The sequence below is a fragment of the Cyprinodon variegatus genome, unplaced genomic scaffold (assembly GCF_000732505.1).
Source record: "Cyprinodon variegatus isolate N-32 unplaced genomic scaffold, C_variegatus-1.0 Scaffold121, whole genome shotgun sequence".
NCBI classification, from domain to species: Eukaryota; Metazoa; Chordata; class Actinopteri; order Cyprinodontiformes; family Cyprinodontidae; genus Cyprinodon; species Cyprinodon variegatus.
Window position 1 is genome coordinate 187,487 of NW_015150574.1, and position 26,332 is coordinate 213,818.

The window sequence follows — 26,332 nt, forward strand, 5'->3', positions numbered from 1 at the left end:
GAGAATTAATACAAAATAATTAGATACAAGTAATTGCTAGTTCATACTATTTTCATTATTATTATCATCAATATTATGAATTCTAATCACCTGTGTTTTGTGCTATTCATATCTAAAGCAACCGACATACATGCAAATTATGGTATTTCTTTGCCATTTCACTGAAATTTGCTGTATTTGTTGTGCCTTCAACGTCGCATTTGTAATGAAACATTTCATTTTTATGCACCTGTCAACGTGAATGTTTACCTGAAGGGCAAATATTAGAACGTTTGCTATTATTACAACCCAACCATATCGCTCTATGTGGAACAAAATGTTTCATATTTGCTGGGGAATTGTCCATCTATCCGTCCGCGTCGCGCGCATGAACGCCCACGCGCCCGACGTACAAACGCACAAATATGGCGGCATCCGCTGCACCTCTACGCTCCTCCTTCAGGATTTGCTTACCGTTAACCGCACACTACTGTGGCAGCCGCGCCAAACTGCGGACGCACAGAAGGCTCGACAGTCAAAAGAGGCAGCTGTGTCATTCTGTGAAAAGGTACGTGGCGCCATATTTAAAATACTGTCGTTTTTTTGTTGTTGAAATTAACAGAAGGGATGGAGAGCGGCAATGAAGTACCGGTGGAAGGATAGTAACTCACAGCAGGTTTTAATGTAACCAGTAGATGGCGCCAGATATGTTAAATAAACACACCATCATGTTGTGCTAAAATGTGATAAACTGCTAGAAAATGAACAGCAGCGGGAGCGCGCAACCTGTTCCGCGCGACATTGAACCGACGTCACTCGCAAATTTAAATTATTTTGTGATAAAGATACACGTGTTTTTTTTTTTGTTTTTTGTTTTTTTGCGAAACGTTAGTGCTTAAAAATTATAATATCCAATTCATATGATATATGTATTTTCTCTCATGTAAATTAACATTACTACTGATTTTAATTGCTTTAAACAATTTTTGAAATAAAGGTAAAGATAGTCTTCAAAATAATGTTATTTTCTTTATGCTATTTTTACTTAGATATTGATGTACATTTTCGCATCCCACGTGCTGTGTCACTTTGTTGCCATAGGAACGACTGCTTTCCCTTTCCATTGTAGGGAAGAGGCTGTCCCATTCACGTTTATACCCTCCACCTACAATCCAGGTGCCTTCCACAGCTGTGATTGTGACTTTATTGCGAGTGACACTTGACCTTTTATAGGGCACTCAGTGAAATACTTTGAAAAGCTAATATTCAGGCCAATAGTGTTATTGGAATACAGGACAAGACCTTATTACCTTTGTAACATTCAAAAAATATAGATATTTTGATGGCAAAAATTAATGTCAATGTAAAAATAAGAAATGCCTATTTGCCTGAATATGTTAAGAAAAATAACAAAAGTGCTTCTATAAGAAATTCATGAAAAACCCTGAGAGTGAAAGAAACCCTTTTTTTGTGTGTGTTTTTGGTACAACATAACCTTAGAGGCATTAATGCTGATACTGGCACTTACATTTTTTAGTTTATAAACCTACTTTTTACCTTTTTTTCTTGACTTTTTAACTTTTTTTCCAACTTAATTTACAGTAGGTAATATATCATTCCAGGGCTCATCTAAGTGGTCAAATGCCAAAATAAGTTGTACAGCTATGCAGCAGTATTTTTGCTGAATCCCTGGATATAGATCTTGTTCTTCTAGACCTCACTTAGGGACGGGGGGGACTCCATTTGTAAGGGGTATGCAAGTGATCAAAAACGGTAAGTTGCCCTATAAAGAGTTAGTGGTTAGGGTTGGGATTCAACCTCAGGTCTGGGAGTCGATAACATTTTGACACAACACGCCACCTTTAGCTGTGGTTGTTGTACTGTTTCAATGAGCTTCTACAATGTGTGTAGCGGCTAAAATCCTATATTTTAGGCTTCTGGTTGCTATTCCTGAATGCCGTTGGTTTTACCTGCGCTTAATGAAGATTATCATGCCAATCTTTACTTTACTTATAATAAATTCATTTATTAACAGAACCATGTCCATAGTTTCACTACTTCCCTTTACATAAATACATAAATTCGACATTAATCTAAACCAAACACAATAGAAAACTGTTGCCTCCTCTCATTAACAAAAGCTGAACAGAATCATGGTTGACTTTAAATAACCCCATCATCCAGCAGACAATAGGAACTCACAATCCTCCCATGGAGACGATAAACACAGGAAAGGACAAATGGCTACTACAATGTGATAAGATTTAGACAAGATGTCACAGGGTGTCTTCAAAAATTATTAAAGAGTTTAGTCTAAATATTAATATATTTCCCTTCAACTGATTTAAAATGACGAGTTCAAAATTTTAGCCGATAGTTTATTAAGGACTTCTTTCTGTTCTGTACATAATGTTCCCCAGGCATGCCGCCGTGGTGATTTCAGGAACAGAGTTGGCTCGTCAAATTCACAGAGAAATCCAGCGTGATGTGGAAGAGCTAATTGCCCATGGCAACATGAGACCCCACCTCGGTGTCATCTTAGTCGGAGACGATCCAGCCAGTCACACCTACGTTAAGAACAAGACCCGGGCAGCCACCATCCTGGGTCAGATATAAGCATTGTTTGTCTTTCTCAGTTCTGATCATTGAATGCATCATGCAGTCATATACATGCATCTCAAGTTAGAGCATTGTTGAAGTGATTATCATATATTAATTCATTACATAAGAGTGATGTTTATCTGTCCTCTAGAAATATTAAAAAGTGCATATTTAACAATATATTATGGCCACTTTAAAGTGACGTTATCCTCACCCTTCAGAAAAAAATAGATGCTAAGGAAGATTGCATATCAGGGTGCTGCATCCAAGCATATTAATGGATAGATGAGTAGGAGAAAAAAGCCTATTCAAGAATTCAAGGTAGACGATGTGCATACCTTCCACAACATGGGCTGAAACATTCCTAGTGTTACTGGAGATAATGTCATGAATGTCTTACCTGTCCTGAAAAGGGACCTTTGTTCAGATTAAAGTTAATTTCCCACTTAATAAGACAATCAAGATGATGCCGAATGGTTGTCTTCATGCTACCCCTTCATTAATGCAATCTTTTGTGTAAATAAAGCTCTAAGCAAATATTACACATATTGCACAGTATGTGGAAAACCTCTCAAAGAAAAAACAAAAGGGATTTTAAGTAGTTTGAAGCTGTTATTCTTAAAAATACCAGAAATGGATATTTCACATGAGCAGCTCTATTACCAAGGCATCTATAAATAAATGATTTTCTATTTTAGAACTGACTTACTGAAAACAACAGTTCTAAATTATATTCTGATTTATTTCTCCCACACTCCCCATATTATTTACTCTTATGTAAATCACTACGTCTGTTGGGCTATTTTTACAAATAAAAATCAGATCACATGTATTGCTGCTGTGTTTAAAGCTGACGTGTTGGGAGTGTAACATTCCTCAAATTTCCAGGTATTTCCAGTGACACAGTGGTTCGACCCAGCTCCGTGTCCCAGGAGGAGCTGCTGGAGTTAATTGATAAGATGAATCGTGACTGGAAAGTCAGCGGCCTCTTGGTTCAGCTGCCACTTCCAGGTATGTAGAAAAGAATCTGTAAATCCTAATTCTGCCTACCTATAAATGAAGTGCAATTTCTCTTCTACTATTTTTGGAGTGTATTTGGTTTGTATAGATCCTAAGTCAGAACTCTATTGCTACCTATGTTGAAAAAAGGCTAAATAACTCAGTGGGTGTTTAAAATCCTTTATGTATAAAGCTGAACCCTGTATCGCAAACAATTCAAAACAGTTTATTACTATAGGGCCAATTCACAGCACATGTCATCTTAAGGCACTTTAAAGATCACCAGATCATGCAGTCAAATTGATTCAAAGTTTTCTATCTAAGGAAAACCAGTAGATTGCATTGACTCATTGACACGGATGCAATTCCTCACACTAAGCATGCTTGTAGCGACAGTGGAGAGGAAAAACTCCCTTTTAACAGGGAGAAACCTCCAGCAGAACCAGACTCGGAAAAAGCAGAGAGATCTTGCAAACAAGATTGCAGTCATTATTTGCAGAGTTTAGAGCAAAACTGCACCTGAAATTTTAAACGACGCTCTTTTGTGTTAAAAAAACGTTCTACTGGAGTAAAAACTGTTTACTGATTTTGTTTTAACATTGTTTTTGTTAAACATCATTGTTTTATGTGCAAGGAAAACATCTCATCACATTCCTTAAGGTGTTTTTTGACCACCTAAGATAAAATAAAGTGATGACAAACATTTTTATATTTAAATAACAACCTCACTTTTATTATTATTTTTTTTAATAGTATAGTGATAAAGGTATAAATATTGTGTATCAAATAGTGAATAGTCCAATGTGTTGGTAGCAGTTCTAATTTTATCTTTATTTAAGACACATTTGGTCATTTTGTAAAATAAAATAAAAATAATTTCAAGTTATAATATTACCTGAAAATAATAATATTCATAATAAATAAATAACAAAATTCATGCTTAATGTAGTTATAGCTGATATATACCGCCTCTCCCTCCTTTAGATCACATCAACGAGCGAGCTGTCTGTAACGCCATTGCTCCAGAGAAGGATGTGGATGGTTTCCATATTGTGAACATTGGGAAGTTGTGCCTGGACCAGAGGTCTATGGTACCTGCAACACCTGCAGCTGTCTGGGAGATGATCAAAAGATCAGGTAAACCAACAATGGTTCTAAATCCCTTCTAGGTGTCTATTTTTATTTGCCAGTAATTTTTCCAAATTGATTCTCTAGATGGCAGTAAAGATCTGTTATTACTCATGCTCACAGTGCTCTGCTAGTACCATTTTATACCATTATATCTGGAAGTCATGCAGTGTGATCTTGATATTTCTGATATTGTCTAACCTTTAATAAATTACTTTTTCAACCTGGAGAGACTCACACAGAGAAAAGCTTCAATTAGAAAAATGTTTTTTTTTTTTTTTATACCGGTAACATAATAATATTCTTCACCATATTTCTATCTAAGGAAAACTAGCTGATTGAGAGGAGTCATTGACTCTATGCAATCCCTAGCAGTGAGCATGCATGTAGCAACAGTGGAGAGGAAAATTCTCTTTTAACAGGAAGAAACCTCCAGCAGAACCAGGCTCGGTGTGAGCGGCCATCTGCTGAGGCCGATTGGGGCAGAGGAGACAGAAGCAGATGAAGACATAAACCAAATAAGTTCTTTGGCGCTCGGGCCCCGGCAGAAGACTTCAGTGCTGTGAAACAACATTGGTTTAAATGAGTAACCTAGAAAAGTATTAGAGTAGTCTTCCCCCATGGCCCGCACTCTGGTAGTGGAATAAGCCAGAGGGTAAGTGGGACAGCAAACAGTCTGAGAATGAGATAAGTGGAGGTCGGTTAAAGTTCTCTTGCGTGTGGGAGAGAGAAGCTGGGCTAGGAGCTAAATGAAGGGGGTCTTGCAAGATGATTGGCTTTGGAGAAGGTGCAACACCGAGTTGATTGGCTGAAGCTGAACAATTGACATCGCAGGTGGTTCAGGTGAAGCTGAGACTCTTCCAGGTGGAATTTACTGAAGCCTGAGCCTTCCTGCAGTAGGTATATCTTTTCAGACATTTCCAATAGTTGTTGAGCAATGCTGGCATTCACAGAAAATAAATGCCTTGTTCTTTGATTCAACCCCATATTTATCATTTAATTAAATAGTGGCTTAATATGTTGATAAAGGTACCCCCTGTGATCACAGTATTAGATAAAAAGTCTAACATTTCTACATTAACATTAAAAAGAAAAAAAAATAAGGAAAAAATAAATAAATAATGGAGATTTTGCTTCCTGATCAAACACATAGAGGAATGTTTGTGTTTGTTGCCAAGAAAAGTAAAATCTGCATCCAACTTGGCTGCTAATCAGTGCAGTTCAGTTCAGGTAACTGTTTTTGCAAAGAATGCCATTGATGGGTGGCGAGGCATGTTGCGTAGGACTCAGGTCTATGTACGCTATTTTATCTGCTGTAAGATATCAACAATAACGATATAACAGGGTGCGCAATGACAAAAAAATAAAACCAAAAACGATTTAACCGATGGTTTATAGTGTTTGTTTTAAAATCAAAATTTATACTAATAAAGAATTTTGACTTTATCTGTACTCCTATTTTGTTCAATGTTGGAGATCTGCTAAGAGAACAACAGAGGCTGATTCTGTGTGATTAATTTAGTAGATGACATCAACTTCAGTAACAAGTATTAAATGAGTAATTTATTTCTTTTCTATGTTTCTTTCAATGTCAGATCATTATTCCAAAGATAACTTTAGAAAATATGGTAGAGAATATTACTTTCAACATTTAGGGCTTAATCAGTGTTTTAATGTTTAACCTCAACAAACTGTTTAAACAAATCGTTTCTTTGCAAACACGTTGTGACCTGATACACAAATCTACAGCAAAACTATCTGTAAATATTTTAGATAAGGATTTTCATGAGAATAATAATTGAATGTTTTCATCCCTGGGAATGTGTTTATGCAGGAATACAGACTGTGGGAAAGCATGTGCTGGTTGCTGGTCGCTCCAAAAATGTTGGAATGCCCATTGCTATGTTGCTGCATAGTGATCGGAACCATGAACGCCCTGGAGGTAAGTCAGTTTCCTTGCTTGTTTTATTATCTCCACAAGTTTATCGGCTCAATAATATATTCATCATTTTTGTAGAAAATGCAAGTTGCAACATCACGGTTTTCCCTGAGCTTTTGTCAGGATATGAATGCTTGCTTCAGTATTTGCCTTTTTCTCCAAATATAATATATGCTGATGCATGTCCGACAGGATCAAAGGAAGGGAGTGTGAAGGCCTGAAAACTGGGTGAAACTTTTGGCACAATGGATGGCTGTGAAACGGATCCAATCCTTATATGGTGCAGGAAAAAAATGTTGGATTTCAAAAGGTGTTGCCTGTTAGGATTAAGCAACAAGATTTACTTTAACTGTCAAAGTTCAGCTGTCTGACATGAGAAAGCACAAAAACAAGCAAAGCCATATAATTAAAGTGCGCCAGAAGCTGAAGTTGCTGTTGAACTCAAAAGAAGCACAGAGAAATGTAATGTGCCTTACAGGGTTAGTTCCTCAGGGTTTCAGGGAATGACATACATCCCGTCTGGGGCGGTTCTAACCAGTTAGCATCATGAAACTTTTCTCATCCAGAAATCTATAGAGAAGAAGAAACCAGTAGAGAAAACAAGTATCCCTACCAGTTTTACCTGTTTTTGAAGTAACTGTTTTGGGAGCTATTTCTAACTGTTGTTTTTTAGGGTTGTGCCTTTAAAAAAAAAGAAGAAAATTCAAACATTTTGTAAACACAGATTTGTCCTGGACCGTTCAAATTGGCTATAATAATGTAGGTAACATCTGATTGTGATGTATCTTTTAGATATATACCTTTCTAACAAGTTTTGCCAAGAAAAAAACTGAAGTCTTTGTTTTATAGATTCAGGGGTGTCTTAAACATTTCTCAGAGATTTTGATTCATATTGGCACATTTGCTTCACTCACTTAAGGTGAATTATGTAGCTGTACATTTATTCCAGCACACCTCAGAGGTTTTAACTGAGATCCATTGGCTGTGGAGACCGTTGGAGTTTAGTTAACTGTCACACTCATTTTTCTTTTTAAGAAATCAGGTTTTTCCTGCTTGAAGGAGCCATCTTAGATGGATGGATACAGTAAAAGTGATTCACATAGTCAACAACTACACTTTGTTGGCCTGTTGTGTTTAGGTGAGGTTCAGTTGGGACTAAAGCCTCCAAGAGACACACTGACACCATCACTACCTGCCCTAACATTGGATCCAATGCGTGAGGGATCCATGTATTTATGTTTTTTTAATATAATTTTTAATCTGACCCTGTGAGTCATACTGTTGGAAGAAGACTCATCAGACCAAGAGACATTTTTCCATGAAAAAAACAACAACAAAAAAAAAATCTGGCAAAAGATGCAGATATATGTTGAAATTAAATACATTCTCTGTGAGAACTTGTTAAAATGAGTCAATGCTTTTCAGATGAAATTACATGAAATTCCAGCTTAACTGTTAAACATGTGGCGCATCGAGCTCCTGGTTTCTCCACGCCCTCATAGTTAGGTGCACCCTCTACAGTTAGTGTTTATGAATTAAAGGTATGAGTTTGTTTTATTTAGTTTCAGCAATTACATGGCAGTAAAACGCAGTAACCACTTAGTCATTTGGCACTGTTTTACATATTTGTGCATGTTGTATCATCAACTTGGATGTAAACTGAACTGTAGGCATGTCTGCAGTGAAGTTGGATTTTAGAGTTATAGACATTTAACTAGTGATTTCCAGACATATATGAGAACCAATATGAGTTATTCAACAGGCAGGATTTAAACACAACAGCACTTTTTCTACACTTTTTTCTCTGCTGAAAATGAGGACTAGGGTGGATTAAACAGAAAATCATCTCTCTGCCAGTCAGAAGACCAGCGATTCCACTCTAGACTCTGGACATGGATGTACAGGAACAACATTATGAGCATCCCTAACCAGGTCCTTCAACCAACAGTTAATTCATTTTTTTAAATTGATGCCTAAAAAAGTCAAAATGAATCAAGCATTTTACATAATCACTCATGGAAGTAAACTCTATGGAATATATAAATACATCAAAAACCTTTTTCATGCTGGTTTGAAGAGAGCTAGAAGAAGCTGAATGTGGGTTATAAGTAAATGTTCTTTTCTAATCCATTAGGAGTGGACAGTTTTGTGTCATTAATCATACAATGGGTGCTCTGTGAATATCCAAACTATTGACAACAAAACAAATTAGTTTCACTGTGCAATTTATGAAGAAAATATCAGTATGTTTGAATTGTCTTTGCTGTTTTAACTATTTATTGAGGTCCTTTAAATTATCATTATATATTAAGATTATATTTCAAGAGATTACATTATTTTCTAGTCTTCCATAGTGTATTTGTTGTACCTAATGTAAAAGTTGTCAGGTCTCTATTTAATAATGTGTATATTCTAATTTGTTTTAGCATGACACGCTTTTGAAAGTTGTATACCACAGCATATTGTGAAAAAAATATTATCTTCCATACCTAGGATGCATTTGACATTCTAATATATTATGAATTACCATACATTTGGGGATTTACCAAAACATGTCCAATTCAGAGCAGCTTCAGTATGAAAGGGTGTTTCATCTGGAGAGAAATGTTGTTTATAATGTACATTTAGAACCTTTACAGGATTATAGGGCATATATTTTGTTGGAATTTTTCCCCTTTAACTAAACAACTGTTATGTTTATTTCCCTGACGTAGATGAAAAATTATACAATAAAAAAGGATAATACAATAATAATACATATAACAAAGCAGTCCATAAAACAGACCAAGGTTGCCACAAACCTATGATGTTATCTTTGGAACGACAAACGCAGACCTCAGTGCTTAGTAAGATGGGAACAAGACTGAAAAGTTTTGTTAGAAAAATGTGATCCCACTGGTCAGTTTGTTCCTTACCTGCCTGTATGGAACTCAATCCCCCCTGCTATAAGCATCTTCTTTTATCCTATATGGCTTCCTATAGTATAGAGTCAAGCACAGTCTGTTGCAAACAACATAAAATAAAAATCTTGCATTTTAAATCTTATCCATCCATCCATCCATCCATCCATTTTCCGTCACTTTTATCACAGCTGGGGACGCAAGGAGTCCTGTCAACACAGAGACACACAGGACAAACAACCATTCCGCACACAATCACACGTAAGAAGAATTTGGAGAAGCCAATTAACCTATCAGTCATGTTTTTGGGCTGTGGGAGGAAGCCAGAATACCCGGAGAGAACACAGGCATGCTCAGGGAGAGCTCCATGCAGAAAGACCCTGGGCTTGGAATCGAACCCAGAACCTTCTTGCTGCAAGGCAACAGTTCTATCCACTGGTGCACTGCGCAGCCCCCTTTTTAAATCTTATTTTAATAAAAACGTCACACTTTCAGCAGGGTTTATCCAGTTAGGTGGCTGAAGATTCAAGCACACTTCAGTCTCTGCATACAGAGCAGGCCTGAAACATTTGCTTTGACTCATCAGTCCACGTTCTAATAGTTCTAACCACAAGCTTAGAAGTATTTAATTTTCAATAAGTTGGAATGAGATGAAGGAATGAGCAGGAAAATAAGTCTCTGTGGTAAACCCTGTCTACTTTGTTTTACTGCAGTGTTTAATGAGCACTGACTAATACTGTTATCCAAACCATAAAATTCTGCCAGCATTTAATGAGATCAAGGATAAAAAATGCTGAGGCATGCATAAATCAGTAATCCCATTTTTCCCGAGTCTTTTAGGCAGCATACTTAGTACTCAAATTAAGGGGGGGATTAGGGGGGTGGCATCCCCCGTCTTAAAAAAAATCTTAAAAATCATCCCCCTTCTTAAATGACCATCCCCCAATACCATCCCCTGTGACATTTTATCACTGAATGTGTAAATTTCTATTATATATTTACAGTAATGGCAATAATACTGCCCCTTTCAACATTTGGCGGGCTGTGGAATTACGAGTAGGGCACAGCGTACTCATTCATATGTCAATCTGTTTTCTCATCAATGGGCGTGAGTTTAGGGCGATGTGTGCTCCCGTGACCGGGGAGGTGATTCTCGGCAGGCAGGTAGCCTGCCAGTCAAGGGACTGACTGCAGTTCTACTGAAAGGTGCCTTGGTCAAGGTCAATGGCAAGCTAGTATAAACATGTTTTGTTTGGGAAGGGAAGTAATGATCAACATCTACAGTATGACAGCAGCCATGGTCAAATATCCTGGTTGTTGTTTGCCACAGAAATAAAAAAGAAAAAGGAAAAAATCATCTAAGACAGCATCTAAGACAATTTCACAGTCTCTATCAACATTTTCTGATCTGTCGTAATCTAAGATTGTCATACCATCCAGCCCTTGCTTGAGATCCTTTAAGATGTATTTGATACTCAGACACATGTCAAGAGTAAGGAATGACCATGACAGTGTTCACCAAAGAGCACAGTTTTGGTGTTTTAGATTCTTTTAACCATGCAAATTATAATTTGTTTTAAATATTATCTGATTCCTGATTTTCCTTTCATTGGAAACGAAAATAAAGCACAGTCGGTGTACTTGATTGCCAGGGTAGAAAATAAGTAAAATTCCTACTGTATGACTGTAAAAACTGTTTTGTCACTCCATTCCATGCTCTTCCAGCCTGACGCCATTTCGTCTGATATGACACCCATATGTCTGATCTGCTGGGACTTGTTCCTTCCTTAGATCATATTCTTTATCTTTCCTGAATCTTCCTGTGAGATACTTTTTATCTTCCTCCTTGCCTCCATAACTTGCACAACACTAAAAACAATGCACGGTTTCCTTAGTTATTAGGGTCACACACTGCCGTTAAGAACCTGCAATTTACTGACTTCCATAAAGCTGTTGTGTTTTATAAAATAAGATTTTTTAAATGCATAAGGTTTACTCCTATACTAAAATGTATTTCATTTCTATACATTATGGCACAATGTGCCTTGGATTATATTTTTTACAGTTTTTACATTCAGCTCCCCTTCTCAGACTGATATTCTTGCGATGTGCTATCAAACCTAAATCTATGAGTTTCAACTCCCATCCATAGACTCAAATGTAAATGAAATCAAGACAAAACATCCATGGTCCACATTAGAGTGAATAGTGAATGATTAATGTCGGTTAATTAATCCTAAATGATACTTTGTCCCCCTCAGGTGATGCCACGGTGACGATTGCTCACAGGTGTACACCACAGTATCGGTTGAAAGAGTTGAGTCTTCTGGCTGACATCATCATTGCAGCAGCAGGTAATTACAGTTAGGTAGGATGAAACTCCTCTGTGGAAGATGGCTTTCTGATACTTGTGCTGTTGACATTGTTTTGTGATAACTTTTCGTCACGCTTATCCCAAGCGGAGGGGTCCTGGTGCCTATCTCCAGCTGTCTATGGGGAAGAGGGGGGTACAGTACAACCTGGACAGGTCGCCAGTCCATCGCAGGGCAACACAGAGACAAACAAAATAAACAACCATTCATGCACACACTCACACCTACTGTAAGGAAAATTTAGAGAAGCCAATTAACCTAACAGTCATGTTTTTGGACTGTGGGAGGAAGCCGGGGTACCCGGAGAGAACCCACGCATGCTCAGGGAGAACATGCAAACTTGGAATCAAACCCGGAACCTTCTTGCTGTAATGCAAGAAGGTTCCACGCCACTGAGCAGCCAGAATATGCATTACAGAAACAAATGTTCATTTTATTAAGAGAATATGCACAATCTTAATAAAATTATTTTTTTTTGCTGTAATGTCCTCCATCTATTACTGCTTGTCTTTTATGGTCATGGGGGTCTTTCCTGCATTGAGTCATTGAGCAAAGGGCTGGGTAAACCTTGATCAGGTAACCAGACCATCACAGAAAAACATACGGACACACAAATATGCACACACCTGGGGGCAATTTAGAGTTACTAATCAACCTAGCAGTCATGTCATTTTTCAGTCATGTTCATGTTATCAATAACTTTCCCCCATAGTTTCCTAATTTGCATATAAGGAAATATTTTGGCTAGAACTGTACAAAATAGGAGAGATTGTGAAAAAGGCTTGCCAGCCCTTACTTGAACAGCTCTTGTTACAGGCTGCCTTATTAATGAAAAAACATTTCTCAGTAAATATCTGTCTCACTGCCCTGTCACTGGTTTCAAGTTACTCTGTTTTTAATGAAGAAAAAAAACAGTCTAATAAGTTTGGAATGTGAAACCACAAATGAAGAGAAACACTACCATAAGACGGTTTAGTTCACTGGGGGTTGCTGGGGTCACCATTGTTTGTATTAAAAGATTCTTTATTTGTTGAAGAATAGATGGAAACGAAGAGGCAACATTGTTTTAGGTCTCTTAGCAACTCTTTAAACAATGAGGCAAATATTTGCTCATCTTTATAGTCAGAAAGGGGTTTTTAATCTAAACCTGTCCATCTTAACAGATAGAGCAACGATCAAAAGGTAATTACCATGGCAGGTACCAGTTTATTACCTGGAACTTATATGACTGGGCAAAGACCCATGTGTATCTTCCCATCATACATAGGTAGCAGGATGGTAGACAGTGGGGATTTCTGATATTATTCATCATGATTCAATACTCAAGGCAACACTGGTTTGTTGGGGATTTTGATTTTTGATTTTGAGTGGCGGCCTAGTTGTTAGGGCATAGAGCTTGGTATCCTGAGGTTGTGAGTTAAACCTCCACTCTGGTTCTCCGAGCAAGACCCTTAACCCCTGTTTGCTCCCTGGGCACTGCACAGTGGCAGCCCACTGCTCCCCAAAGGAGATGAGTTAGATGCAGAGTTAATTTCTCAGTTGTGAGATCAATAAAGTTCAATTAAATGCTGATTGGTTAGCCTGTATTTTGCATGGAACTAAGAACATATAAATGTGCTGGTGTTGCTGATCTGATTTACAGCTTTAAATTTGGGACTTTTTTAATGTGAGATGAGAACTCCACTTTGCATTTGATGCTTTTAGCCCACAGACTAAAATAAATTGACTCATTTTACGCTACACTGAGATTTTTCATAGTGCAATTTGATATTTACAACCTTTTTCTTTAGGGATTGCCCAATTCAACATGTTCATTCCTGATATATAACCTATGATGCAGCTTTGAATAATGACTGATATAGATATTGACCCAATATATCAGCACAAATCATGCATGACTTTTAGTATGCATTTTGTGCATGTTTTGGCTTATATCAGACCACTTTCTGGTACCAATATTGGGATAGCCCTACTCTTTGTTTGTTTCCTTTGAGAAAACAAAAACACATAGAAAATAAGTTAAATAAATCAGTATCACTTTAGCTTTTTCTAAAGAAAGGACCCACCCAGAGACACTTTAAGCAAGCTTGAGGGTTATATAATTCATAACAACTAGGCAAGGCAAGGCAAGTTTATTTGTAAAGCACAATTTAGTACAAGAACAATTCAAAGTAAAATAAAGTAAGTAATAAAATAGGAGTAAGATAAAAGAAGAATAAAAGCAAATAAAGATAAAACACATTTGAAGCAGCTAGTAAAGCAAATAAAACATTTGGGTCAACAAGTTTAACCTAATGATACCTTAGTTAGCAGTTTACCTTCAACAGCCAAAGGCAGCTCTAAGAAAATAGGTTTTTAACTTTGACTTAAAAGAACTCAAGCTTTCAGCACCTTTACAGTCTTCTGAGAGTTTGTTCCAGATAAGAAGATCATAGGAACTAAATGCTTCTTCTCCATGTTTCATTCTAGTTCTGGATGTACAGGGTAGGCTGGAACTAGAATACCTGATTGGTCTGGGAGGTTGATAAACTGAAAACAAATCTGTTATGTATTGAGCTGCTGATCCATTCAATGGATCAGCAGCTCAATACACTTCATTATAAACCTATAAAGAGGCTTTTGCAGTAATGAACTCTACTAAAGATAAATGTACAGCATCAAAATGCAAATAAAACCTTGCTTATTTAAATCAGACAAGTTACTTGTTGGGCCGATGCTGATATTTTAAAAACCAACTAACATGTCGGATACTAATGTCCATACCTACAATTTGTGCATCACCAGTTGCGGGGAAAAAGACTAAAGATATTTTAGATTCCCCTTTATTGATATATGTACATTTTTGTTTCCTTGTTGGTTAGGTGTTCCCAGTCTGATTACAGCAGACATGGTGAAAGAGGGTGCAGCTGTTATTGACGTTGGCATAAATCGCATCCAGGATCAGAAAACAGGGGCGGTTCGTCTCATCGGAGATGTGGACTTTGAGGGTAAAACAAATAATAAAAGTTACCCAGATTGCCTCAGCAGAGGATATTTCCTAACACCTTGACATGAGCAGCATACCATTGTGAATAGAGGAAATTGCTTAACACCATATCATGTTTCTGATTTTTTTGTTATAGGAGTAAAGGAGAAAGCTGGTTTCCTAACACCTGTCCCTGGAGGTGTGGGTCCCATGACTGTTGCCATGCTTATGAAAAACACTGTGACTGCTGCCAGAAACGCACTGATGCATTAAAAAGCATACACCCTTCAGTTAAGTTTGGTTTACACAGAGGAAACAGCTTTTAAAGATGCAATAGGCTGCATACAGTTCAATGCAAACTCGGATACCAATCCTTCGAGTAACCATGCAACACATGTCAACATCTATGACCTCAAGATCTTATACCTGCCTGGAAACCTACTTGATATGTACTATCTTTATGTCCTTAATTATTGTTCAATTTGTTGTTTTAAATAAGATTTTGCTTTTTACAAGTTATATGGATATTTTTTCTACTGCAGTGTTCAATTTTAATAAATATGCTTTAAATTAACTGTAAAGAAGACATAATAAAGGTCAGTGGCACAGTGCTCATGTTTATTTTTGGATTATTTACATTTTCTTAAATGTTTTTTTTTTATCGCATTCATTGGAAACATATCTAAATGTAATCTTATTTGGCAAAAATAGACCTTCATTTTATACTTTTGGTCTTGGAAAACCAAAACGAATGTTTCCTAATGAAATTGGTTGTCTTATTTAATAAGGTATATATCTGAAGATTCTTGGTCATTCAAGTCATGGTCAACCTTGAAAAGTTCAGTTTAGGCAACTGGGTGTTAAGTTTCCTAGAAGACTTTTCACCTCTCATCCCAGAGGCTTCCTCAGTTCTAACTGGCGGTTGTAGCACTGAGATTAATTTACTGTCGATGTACAAAATTAAGCCTAGGCAGAAGTTTAAGTGAAGAAACTCATTGCTTTTCATAAATCCACCTGTGACACAGCCAATCAGCTTTGAACCACACCCCCACGAAAGCCAATTGGCATCCTAAGTTCATCTTTAAAGGCCTCCAATACGCACTTGTCTGCTCCTGTGCGCAGGCGACGGATGCACTGTGACTTCATTTAGATGACACAGTTTCAACCCACCTCCAGCCCCTCCTCCACCATCATAGCTAAAGCTTCACCATGGTGTAAGGGGTCATTGATGATGTTACGGGCCCAGGACACGCAGCGCTGGGATAAAATTTATTTTATGGAGGAAAAGAGGGGCCCCAATCATCCTTTCTGCTGTTCTTACTACTCTCCTCACCTTCTTCCAGTCTGAGGCTCTGCAGCCTCCACACCACACAGTGAGACAGCTGATCAGAATGCTCTCTATGGTGATTCTGTAGAAGATCGTGAGGATGGGTGGGTGCAGGTTGGTGTTTCTTATCTTCCGCAGGAAGTACAAGTGTTTTTGTGTCCTTTTGACCAGTGAGGTGGTGTTTACAGACCAGGTGAGATTGTCTGTGATGTGCACCCCTTGGAATTTGGTGCTGCTGACCACCTCTACAACTGAGCTGCTGATGAGCAGTGGAGCGTGGTAAGGCCGTTTCTTCCTGAAGTAGACAATGATCTCTTTCGTCTTCTCCACATTCAGGATCAGGCTCTTATCTTTGAACCAGCCCACCAGCTGCTCCACCTCCTCGTTGATGTCCTGGTTGTTGTCTTCTCTGATGATAACAACCAGGCATGGTGTCTTCTGCAATGTTCAGGATGTTATTGGTGGTGAAGCTGGAGACGTAGTCATGTGTCATCAGAGTGAACAGCAGGGGGCTCAGGACGCAGCCCCGAGGGGAGCCTGTGTTTAGGGTGATGACATCAGAGGTGTTCTGTCCGACCTCGAATGACTGAGGTCTGTTTGTGAGGAAGTCTAGCAGCCAATTGCAAGTCCAGCTGTTCCAGTTTGCCAATCAGATGCTGTGGAATGATGGTGTTGAAGGCTGAGCTAAAGCCCAGGAACAGCATCCGCACGTGGTGATTCTTCCCCCCAGGTGTGCCAGGCTCAGGTGAAGAGCAGAGGAGATGGCGTTCTCAGTGGCACGGTTCCGTCGGCAGGCAAACTGGAATGGGTCGAATGTTGCGGGAAGACTGGAGGCGATGCATTCTTTAACCAGCTTTTCGAAGCACTTCATCATGATGTGAGTCATGACAGGCCGGTAGTCATCAAATGAGGTGACCTGAGGCTTCTTTGATTGATGGGGTCAGACTTGCACATATTTGCATATTTGCACTATGGAATGTCTGTGAGGACACCGGCCACCTGACCTGCATACTCCTCGTACATCTGCCCAGGTATGTTATCGGGGCTTGGGGCCTTTCATGGGTTGTCTCTCCAGTCTTCCGCACATCAGCTGTGTCAATGTGGAGTGCCTCCTCTCCCTGATGTGGAACGGCTTTCACTGGTGGAGTGCTGTTTAGTGCCTCAAACCTTCCAAAGAAGTTGTTCAATCCATTTAAGAAGTCAGCATCAGCTTAACCCACTGGGGGGAGGTTGTGTTGTAGTCTGTGATCACCCGTATGCCTTGCCACATCCTCTTGGTGTAGCTGGCATCATGGAAGAGTTCCTGGATCTGCCGGCTGTGGTTCTGCTTCGCTGATCTGATGGCATGGTTAAAGTTGGCACTCTCTGTCCTCAGGGCCTCTTTATCAACAGATCTGAAAGCTTAGTTCTGTGCTTTTAGCGATTTCCGAACCTCTCCATTCATTCAGGGTGGTTGGTTGGCCCTGGTGGTGATGTTCTTTTTGAGGCAAATGTCTTCTAGAAAACTTCAGATCAAGTTGGCCAAAGTAAACTATTCAAGCAATAATGTCTATGTTTAAAAGAAAAAGTGGAAAAAACGGGAAAAAACTCAATTTTCTCATTGTTTTATAGAAACAAATGCATTTGACACACTGAACTCCCGTTCTAAATCAAAACCCAAGCCAAAATTGATCATCTCCTCTATGATAACAATCAGTATGGAATGAATAAAAAATAGTCTGATTAAAAAATAAGCAATGTCTGTTTTATTAATTTCAAGCTCAAATACTTCAATTCAATTAAGAAATATGATATTGATCCAAAAAGAACGTTTGATAACAAAATGAATTAAACAATATTTGCTGTTCAAACTAAAGGAAGAAATACTATTTAATACTTGTTGTTACTTTGTATCAATAAGACAGTTTTACGGTTTCTGAAAACTGCGATATGTTCTGTGTTCTAATGGAGTCCACCCATTCCTGGCACTGTGAACAGATATTCGAGCTCCCAACCTTTGGACTGCATTCCAAGCTTTCTTTTCTTTTCTTTGTTTTTTGCCGTTGAACTGATCTCACAAGTATTCTGTTGCTCTAATCGGGCTGGTTACGCCAATTTTTTGATCCTGTGGGTCTGAAAGTAAGATGCTGCTCTCCAGCTGTTGTGTTTACAGTTCTTTTTTTGTAGAATAATATATGTTTGCATTGCTGCATGGTAACATGACCTTTTCAAATATTTTCATGCATTGGAATTGATTCATGTTTCCTTGCTGACAATAAACAGTTCTCACAATGTAGTATTGAGAATGTTCATATCATAATTTCTGAGCCACCATGCTTAACAATGTCCCCGGCCTTGAACTCAGTGATTGGAAATCTTTTGATCATCTGTCTGCATCCAGTAACAAATAAAAATGTATTAATACTGCTTAACTTCTCAATCAGTGTGTTAATATGTTCTATAACAAAATGTAACCTTACCAACATGCTGGGGGTCTTTTTCACTGTTGATTTTACTATCAGTTTAGCTTTACATAGGTGTTACCTAATGGTTGCACTATTCACAGGTCCCTGTGTGGCAGCTGATCACTATTTTTTATTTATATATATTTTTTGCCATTTTAGCGATTCTTCAATCCATTAGAATGCTAGTTTAACAATTTCCTCACATCTCTCTGATCGTGGTTTCAATTTGAACAGATTTTTATTTACTTTTATATATGTTGTTTGATCTCCAATCAAGTTTGTTTTAAGAGTGCTGGACAATTGAACTTTTTTCCACTTGCAGTTAAAAAGCAATCATTGTGTAGAACATTTGCTGCCATACTGTAGTCCCAAGAAAAGGGGTGCCTTAATTTTACAGGATTAATGAAATCACTTAATTAAATGCGTAATTAAATAGTACTATCACTTCATAAAAACTCCCACCTGGTCACCGGCGCATCGTTTTCTATATTTACATCAAACACAGCAGTACGCTTGAAAATAACACCGGTTAAACTTTTAGACTTGGACAAACTTTATTGTCATTTTGTACCCACAGAGTGTATACAAAATGAAATTTCATTTAGTACAGCTCTCAAGACATTTACATTTCAAGTGCAGCATTGATAAAATGTAAATGGTGATCAAATGTAAACATAAGACTGGTAAAGGATTTACAGTTTTTCCAACATTCAGCACTTTTATTTTTTTCCATTTTATTCATCATTCAGCAGTCTAATGGCAGTGGGAACAAGTTGTTTTGGAATCTGCTGGAGCTGAATCAGATGGAGGGAAGAAGAGCCCCGATCATCCTTTCTACTGTTCTAACTAATCTCCTCACCTTCTTCCAGTCTGTGGCGCTGCAGCCTCCACACCACACAGTGAGACAGCTGGTCAGAACGCTCTCTATGGTGCTTCTGTAGAAGGTGGTGAGGATGGATGGAGGCAGGTGCGCTCTCCTCATCCTTCACAAGAAGTACATGCACTTCTGTGCCCTTTTAACCGGTAAGGTGGTGTTTGCAATCCAGGTGAGTGTGTCTGTGATGTGCATCCCCAGGAATTTGGTGCTGACTGGAGACGATGTGCTCTTTAACCTGCCTTTGGGAGCACTTCATCATGATGGGACTCAGTGCTACATGCGTGTAATCATTGAGTGAGTTGACCTAGGGCTTCTTTGGGACCGGACTAATGGTGGCAGACTTGGAGCATGTTGGCACTATGAATTGGTCCAGCGAGGTGTTAAAAATGTCTGTGAGGACATCAGCCAGCTAATCTGCCCACACCTTCTGCACCCGCCCGGGTTTGTTACCGGGGCCTGGGGCCTTTCTTGGGTTGACTCTCCTCAAAGTCTTCCCTACTTCAGCTATGTCCAGGTTTAGTGCCTCCTCACCCTGGTGTGGAACGGCCTTCACTGCTGGAGTGCTGTTTAGTGCCTCAAATCTTCCTATGAAGTTGTTCAGTTCATTTAGGAAGACAGCGTTTGCTGCATCTACTGTGGGGGAGAGTGTGTTGTAGTCTGTGATCACCCATATGCCTTGCCACATCCTCCTGGTGTTTCTGGCGTAGTGGAAAAGATCCTGGAGTTTCTGGCTGTGGTTCTGCTTCGCTGATCTGATGGTACGGTTTAAGTTGGCACGCTCTGTCCTCAGTGCCTCTTTATCACCAGATTTGAAAGCTTAGTTTTGTGCTTTTAGCGATTTCGAAACCTCTATATTCATCCAGGGTCTTTGGTTGTTAGCCAAGCCAGGCTAATAGCATTGTCTGGTATTGCTGGGTGCAGCTAAGATTCAGTCAAAATGATGGAGCAACAGAGTTCGTCTGGAAATCGTGAGCACCAAAGCACAACTGCACGTTAAATCAGAATTTCAAAAATAAAGCCACGAATTCCTACCTTTGAAGCATTCCTGAGACCATATTATAAATTCAATCTTAGATTATTTATATTCCATTTGTCCGTAAGGGTCCACAGATAAAAACTAATCCATTATATTTGTAATAAGAACATTCCATGATGAGAAAATAGAATCTGTTCTTTACCATCAGAAATTTTCGATTGTCTTGCAAATTGCCAAAGCTTTCAAAGAAATTTCTGGTCAGTGTTGGGTATGTTTGTTTTCCTCACCTCCCAGCCTAAAAAAACAAATTGTATATAAAGAAGGTTTTTAGGGTGAACCATGGGCTAATAAAGTCTGATGAACCAGAACCATATATTTTATCTTTTTATCCGTATCTTATACTATTTACGTCAATTTAATCGATATTTTCATGCCTCACCAAATAAAAACAAAAACTAGCTACCTCACTGAGACAAAAAATGCCAACAAAAGAAACAGGCAGCATGCATACTTAGTGTTATATATTTCATTTACAACAGTCATATTTGCAATCTAACAACAGAGTTTGTGGTCATCATAAAGCTTTGAAAAGAAGAAGAGGTTTTTGCAGTTTAGGCACCCAAGCAACTTTGATTTATATAAAAAATATCATTCTGAGTCAAATGGCCAAACTCCAACAACCCAGGGGAAGAAAGGATAGGTGCCTTGACTCGCATCTGACTTGGAATGTGCTTAGAAGGATGGGCCTGTCAGGTGCTTAAAAACATCAGTGCACCAACTACCGGCTGCTCTTGAAGGAGAACTGACAGAAACATCTGGATAGATAGCAATACGTTTTGAGGGGGAAAAAACTGGGTGATGGTCCTGTTGCCTCTGATTTAAGGCTGTTTTGTGGTGACTTCGTAGTGCAAATTATTGCTGTGGCTTACAAATCCAGAAAACATGCTAGATATATATCAAGAAAAATAACCTCAGATTGTTATGTGGGGGAAAAAAAAGGCTAGACAATTTCAAAAGACTGAAATTAAGTGGGGAGTAAACAACTCCAATGCCTAGTTTAAAAATAAAAATATAACCATAGTTTTCTATGGTTCTATGCCTTTTGATGCTCTAGGCGGTTTAATAACTTTAAAGCAATCTAATATTATTTCTATCTGCAATTTTTGGACAGAGCAAATGAGGCAGACATAGAAAAGAGTCTAGCCAGAAACTCTCTTTTGTTATCTCATCTCTGAGGAAACTGGGTGTTTGCAACACATGTAACTGTCAGTGGAGTCGCCTTTATCAAACTTAAAACACATACTTGTGGTGAACTCTCAAACTGCCCCAAGGCTTGCGTAGGTGCTTCTTTAGAATGCCCTTAGGGAGCCGAGTGAACACGTGTTCACCACTATCACCCTTGCCAGTGATCAACCCACAGCTTTGCCTCTGCATGTAGTCACGAAAGGCAGGTGAAAGGAATGATGCAAATGATTTATTTTTTTTTTTCTCGGAAGGAAATACCTTTCTTTGTTGAAGAATTGGCAGGTCTTTGATTGGCCATGAATTTTCTTCTGAGGATCGGAGCAGGATATATAGTCTGAACAGACACCTAAGAAGGCAGAAGACATTAAGCAGAAAACATCAAAGTGGAAAAAAGACAAGATGTCCACACAAAGACAGACGTACCTAGAGAAAGGTGAGTTTCTGGATTATTTTTTAGACAATTACTATGACAATTACTGTCATATGACAATAATTCATGATTTTCATGTATGACAGTGGAACAACAGTTATTGACTACTTTTTAAAACCTTTTTTTTCTTTTTTACAACAAATATAGAAAAAAAAGTACAGAAACTAAACCGTCTGTACCCTATAAACCAATATTAACTCCAACACATGTTTTTATTATTCCAGCATTCTCCTTTACAGTGACAGTGCTACTTCTGCTGGCCACAACTGGATTTTCTGAGGTATTGGATGAGAGCACTATGACCACTGAATCACCCCTTCCTCAAAATTCATCTACAACAGAGCAGGTCGTAAAGAGTAAGTGTCATTCTTAGTCATATTGAGCAGTTTATATAATATCATTAGGCAATAAGTCCCATAAATTTGTTTAGTAAACTATTTTTTTATTGAGCCAGTTAACTCCTTTCTCACCATAACCATGATGAATAACTAATTCAGAATTAGTGTATTTAAGAATCAATCACTTTAGGAAAGTTTTTTTTATTTTATTTTTATTTATTTTTTTTACAGTTATTAGCTAAAATGTGTCCTGTTTCCTTTTTCTTGTCATTTTTTAGGCTGTTCTATTAGTTTTATGTTAAAAAGTGCTTACACTGAGTAGTTGCAGCAGAAAGGAGCCTCTGTTAATCTTAGCATAAAAATGATTACATGATTGTCATAGTGTTCTCCTCTACATTCTTTTTCTACAGGGAGCTTGGGCCACTCTACTGTCATGCATTTAGTTAGGCCTTGTGGAGAAAAAAATGCCAATTTTTGTTTAAATGGGGGGAAATGCATCCACCCCCAAGACAGCAACAGTCCTCATTGCAAGTAAGCACACAACTGATGCCCCACCTGTTCTGGTGTATTAGCAACCATTTTGCACATGTTGGTTCATGTTTGCATTAGGAATGCGCTGACATATTTCTCTGTTCTGCAGCTGCGCACCTCTATACTATGGCCTACGATGTGAGAAGATTAAACTTTCGCCTTCAGTTAAAGATCCTGATATTGAGAAGAAGATTGCCATCATCTTTGGGCTGATCGTAGTCTTCATTGTTTTGGCTCTTGCCATCTTCTGTTTTGTAAAGAGAAGGTGAGTAACTCTGGGATTTCATATTAATGTGTTTGACAGAACAGAAAGTCTTGGTTGTGAAGAGGCCTGTTGTAATATAATAATAAAAAAAAGACTTCAATAGCTTGTTAGAGTTGTAAATTAAGATTCACAGTCACTATAGGGTTTGTATCTTTTTTACTTTAGAATAAAAACTAATTTTAAATTCTGACATTTTATTTTTTTCAGATGTGAACATTCAGCCCCTCTGATTAAAGCTGCAGCGTCAGAGACTTCGGTGTGAAATCATCGACCCTCATCACCATATTCCTACAGAACTTGAACTAGATTTTATTTAATAATATAAAACCACCATTCACGTTTAGAATATTTTGTTTTTGCTTGATGCAGACTGAATTTAAAATAACATGTGTCAAAGTGAATTTTAAATTCTGTTCTAACTATTTTAAGGAAATTACCATTTCTGTAATAGTATTTTCTTTCATAGACCTGTTGGAAAACTCCTTTATTTATAATAATTCTATTTTCATTAAGTTATTTTTCTTATTTTTGTACTGATTGTTTCAAATAAATTATTAAAAATAAGCAAGTTTTACTATTGAAAGCTCGTACTCTATTCAGTATTTTTCAATGGTAGATAACACCACAGTGTTAAAAAATAGATCTTGCTAAATAGCATATTTTACAAGTTTGTTTACATAAATAATTATTTTATAATAATAATATGAATACATTGAAAAACTTTGAATGAGCCTAAAAACATTTTTTTTCAGCTTCGTATCTGAAAATGCCAAATAAAAATGCATCAATCTGTAAAACCATCTTTAAATATAATACACTGTTTACATCCCAAATAATGAAATGCATAAACAAGTGTCATCAGTCACAATTCTATTTAGATTTCAAATCTTTTTTTAAAGGCTCCAATTCAAACAAATCCCACATTGATGAATTGTCAATTGCACACATTTCAATTTGATCCTAGTTATAACACCGTGCCATTTAAGTTTATTATTTCCGAATGGTTAAAACAATGCAGCGAAGGAAGTCCAGAGGACTGCTTTGATTCACTGACTTTGCAGCAACCCTTGCTGCTAAACAGGCATGTAGTGGACAGTTCATGCAATATGTTTTTAACTTTGCAGCATTTGTGCTGAACATGCATTTGGTGATGCTGGGAAGAAAAAAAATCCCTTTTAGGGGAAAAAACACACAAACTAAGCATCTCTCTGAAATGAGTTTTTGGAACTTGGGATGTCTGTGGTTGTAGGGGAGGCGACGGCAAACTGAGCAGTGAACATGATGTCAGTGCGGCTGAGGAGAGACATGGCGAGAGAGATGAGAGCAGAGAGCAGGAGGAAATAGATTACTTTGCCCGTCCTGATCCTTGTCTTTTACAAAACTTTTTTGAATCACCACCCACAACAAAGCACAAAAAATCCAGTTGTGCAAAACGTTTTCACCACTAAAAATGCAACCAACAGAAGGTGTCTCACATATTGTGAGAAACGTCATGCTTTATTTTGTTTTGTATGTATTGCATTTGGAAAGACTACTGACACAAGCTCATTTATTACTGGGATGTCCGATTGGAGGCATGTGCACCAGCGCACAGAAGAGCATGAGAAGAGTAGCGTAATTTGTGTGGTTGACTGTGACTTTTCTCTCTCTCTCTCTCTCTCTCTCTCTCTCTCTCTCTAGCAATTGTTGCTGTGCTGTGGTGGAGTTTACATTTTACAGTGTTAATAAATTAAGATTTTGGAAGTATTTTAAGTGTCCAGTCTCACTAATTTCCATTAACCTGGCCTCAAGGTATTGCACAGTTGGTATACACATTCAGTACACCAAAAATAAATGTGGTGGGCCAGTCTAGTCCAAAATGCAAGGGCCATTTTTTTGTCCCAGTCCATCCCTGACCATAACCATAATCTATAAAGCGCCCTATTAATAATCTGGAGCATTTTAATTTAAAGAGCCCGTCACTGATATGTTTAGACGTAAAAACAAGTCTGGCGATGCAGACTTCATGTCTTGAAACTCTATTTTGTGGTACCATAGTGATAACAATAAAAGGGAGGATTAAACAATTATGATAACCTCTTCTCAGTCTTTCTTAGGTAACTGTATAGCTATAGTTAAAACCAAAGCTCCATAAATACTGCTGTTTAAAAACTACGCAAATTTCAAATTGGCTTCTTCAGGACACCAGCTACATAAAAAAAAGTGATTTACACCATTAAACATCCCATAGTGAGCACATTTGATCATGTTCATCAAACTTGTCAATCACCCAAGTGGAAAACAAAAAAGAAGAAAAGTAAAAATAAATAGTTTGACAATACATTTTTTAGAGCCTTTTAAACATAATTAATTTAAATTAATCATCTAGACAATAAATCAAAATTCTTATCATGACAAGAAATTTTGTATAATACCGGTAATTAATAACGAGAAACGATAGTATGAATGGCCACCCATACAAGACAAACACTTACCACATTGCAAAGACTGGACAAAATTCCAAATAAATTAAGGTTTAGCAGAGCTACTGCAATGTTAAGCCTCTTTAAACAGTGCAATTCTAGGAAAAAAATGCTCTAAAATAGCTGCTGCCCGTGTTCTTACTAGATATAAGAAAGTAGAGCACATCAGCCTGCTTATGAAGTCCTTCCACTGGCTTCCTGTAGCTCAGAATATAGACTTTAAAATCCTTCTGTTAGTCTATAAATCACTGAATGGATTAACACTTCAATATATATAAAGTAACAGATTTCTTCCTGATGTTATTAGGTACAAAGGTTTTATTAGTTTAAGGTTGTGATCCAATAGTTTTATTTGTTATACTCATGTATTTGCTTTTCTTCTATTTTATTATCTAATTCACTTTGAGTTGTCCACCTACAAATAAACTTGCCTTGCCTTACCTGAAACTAATGCAAATCAACCCAATACAGCCCGGATCTTTATTTTAATCTTCAAAAGAAAAGGAGGCTAAAAACCACACACACACACACACACACACACACACACACACACA

The 26,332-nt window shown here is 37.8% G+C and overlaps 2 protein-coding genes across 2 annotated transcripts; both read left to right on the plus strand.

Moving 5' to 3' along the window:
• Positions 1-404: 404 nt before the first annotated feature.
• mthfd2l (methylenetetrahydrofolate dehydrogenase (NADP+ dependent) 2-like) lies at positions 405-15,494 on the plus strand. The gene is made up of 8 exons (XM_015375553.1): positions 405-547; positions 2,400-2,584; positions 3,469-3,591; positions 4,564-4,716; positions 6,542-6,649; positions 11,808-11,900; positions 14,780-14,905; positions 15,041-15,494. Exons 1-8 carry the CDS (start codon positions 405-407, stop codon positions 15,154-15,156), a joined length of 1,047 nt encoding a protein of 348 aa, XP_015231039.1. The 3' UTR covers positions 15,157-15,494.
• A 6,446-nt stretch (positions 15,495-21,940) lies between these two features.
• On the plus strand, positions 21,941-23,836 carry LOC107085304 (epigen-like). Its single transcript, XM_015375561.1, has 5 exons — positions 21,941-22,185; positions 22,407-22,538; positions 22,931-23,051; positions 23,161-23,316; positions 23,524-23,836. The coding sequence occupies exons 1-5, from the start codon at positions 22,152-22,154 to the stop codon at positions 23,576-23,578; spliced, it is 498 nt and encodes a 165-aa protein (XP_015231047.1). The 5' UTR covers positions 21,941-22,151; the 3' UTR covers positions 23,579-23,836.
• The last annotated feature ends 2,496 nt before the right edge of the window (positions 23,837-26,332 follow it).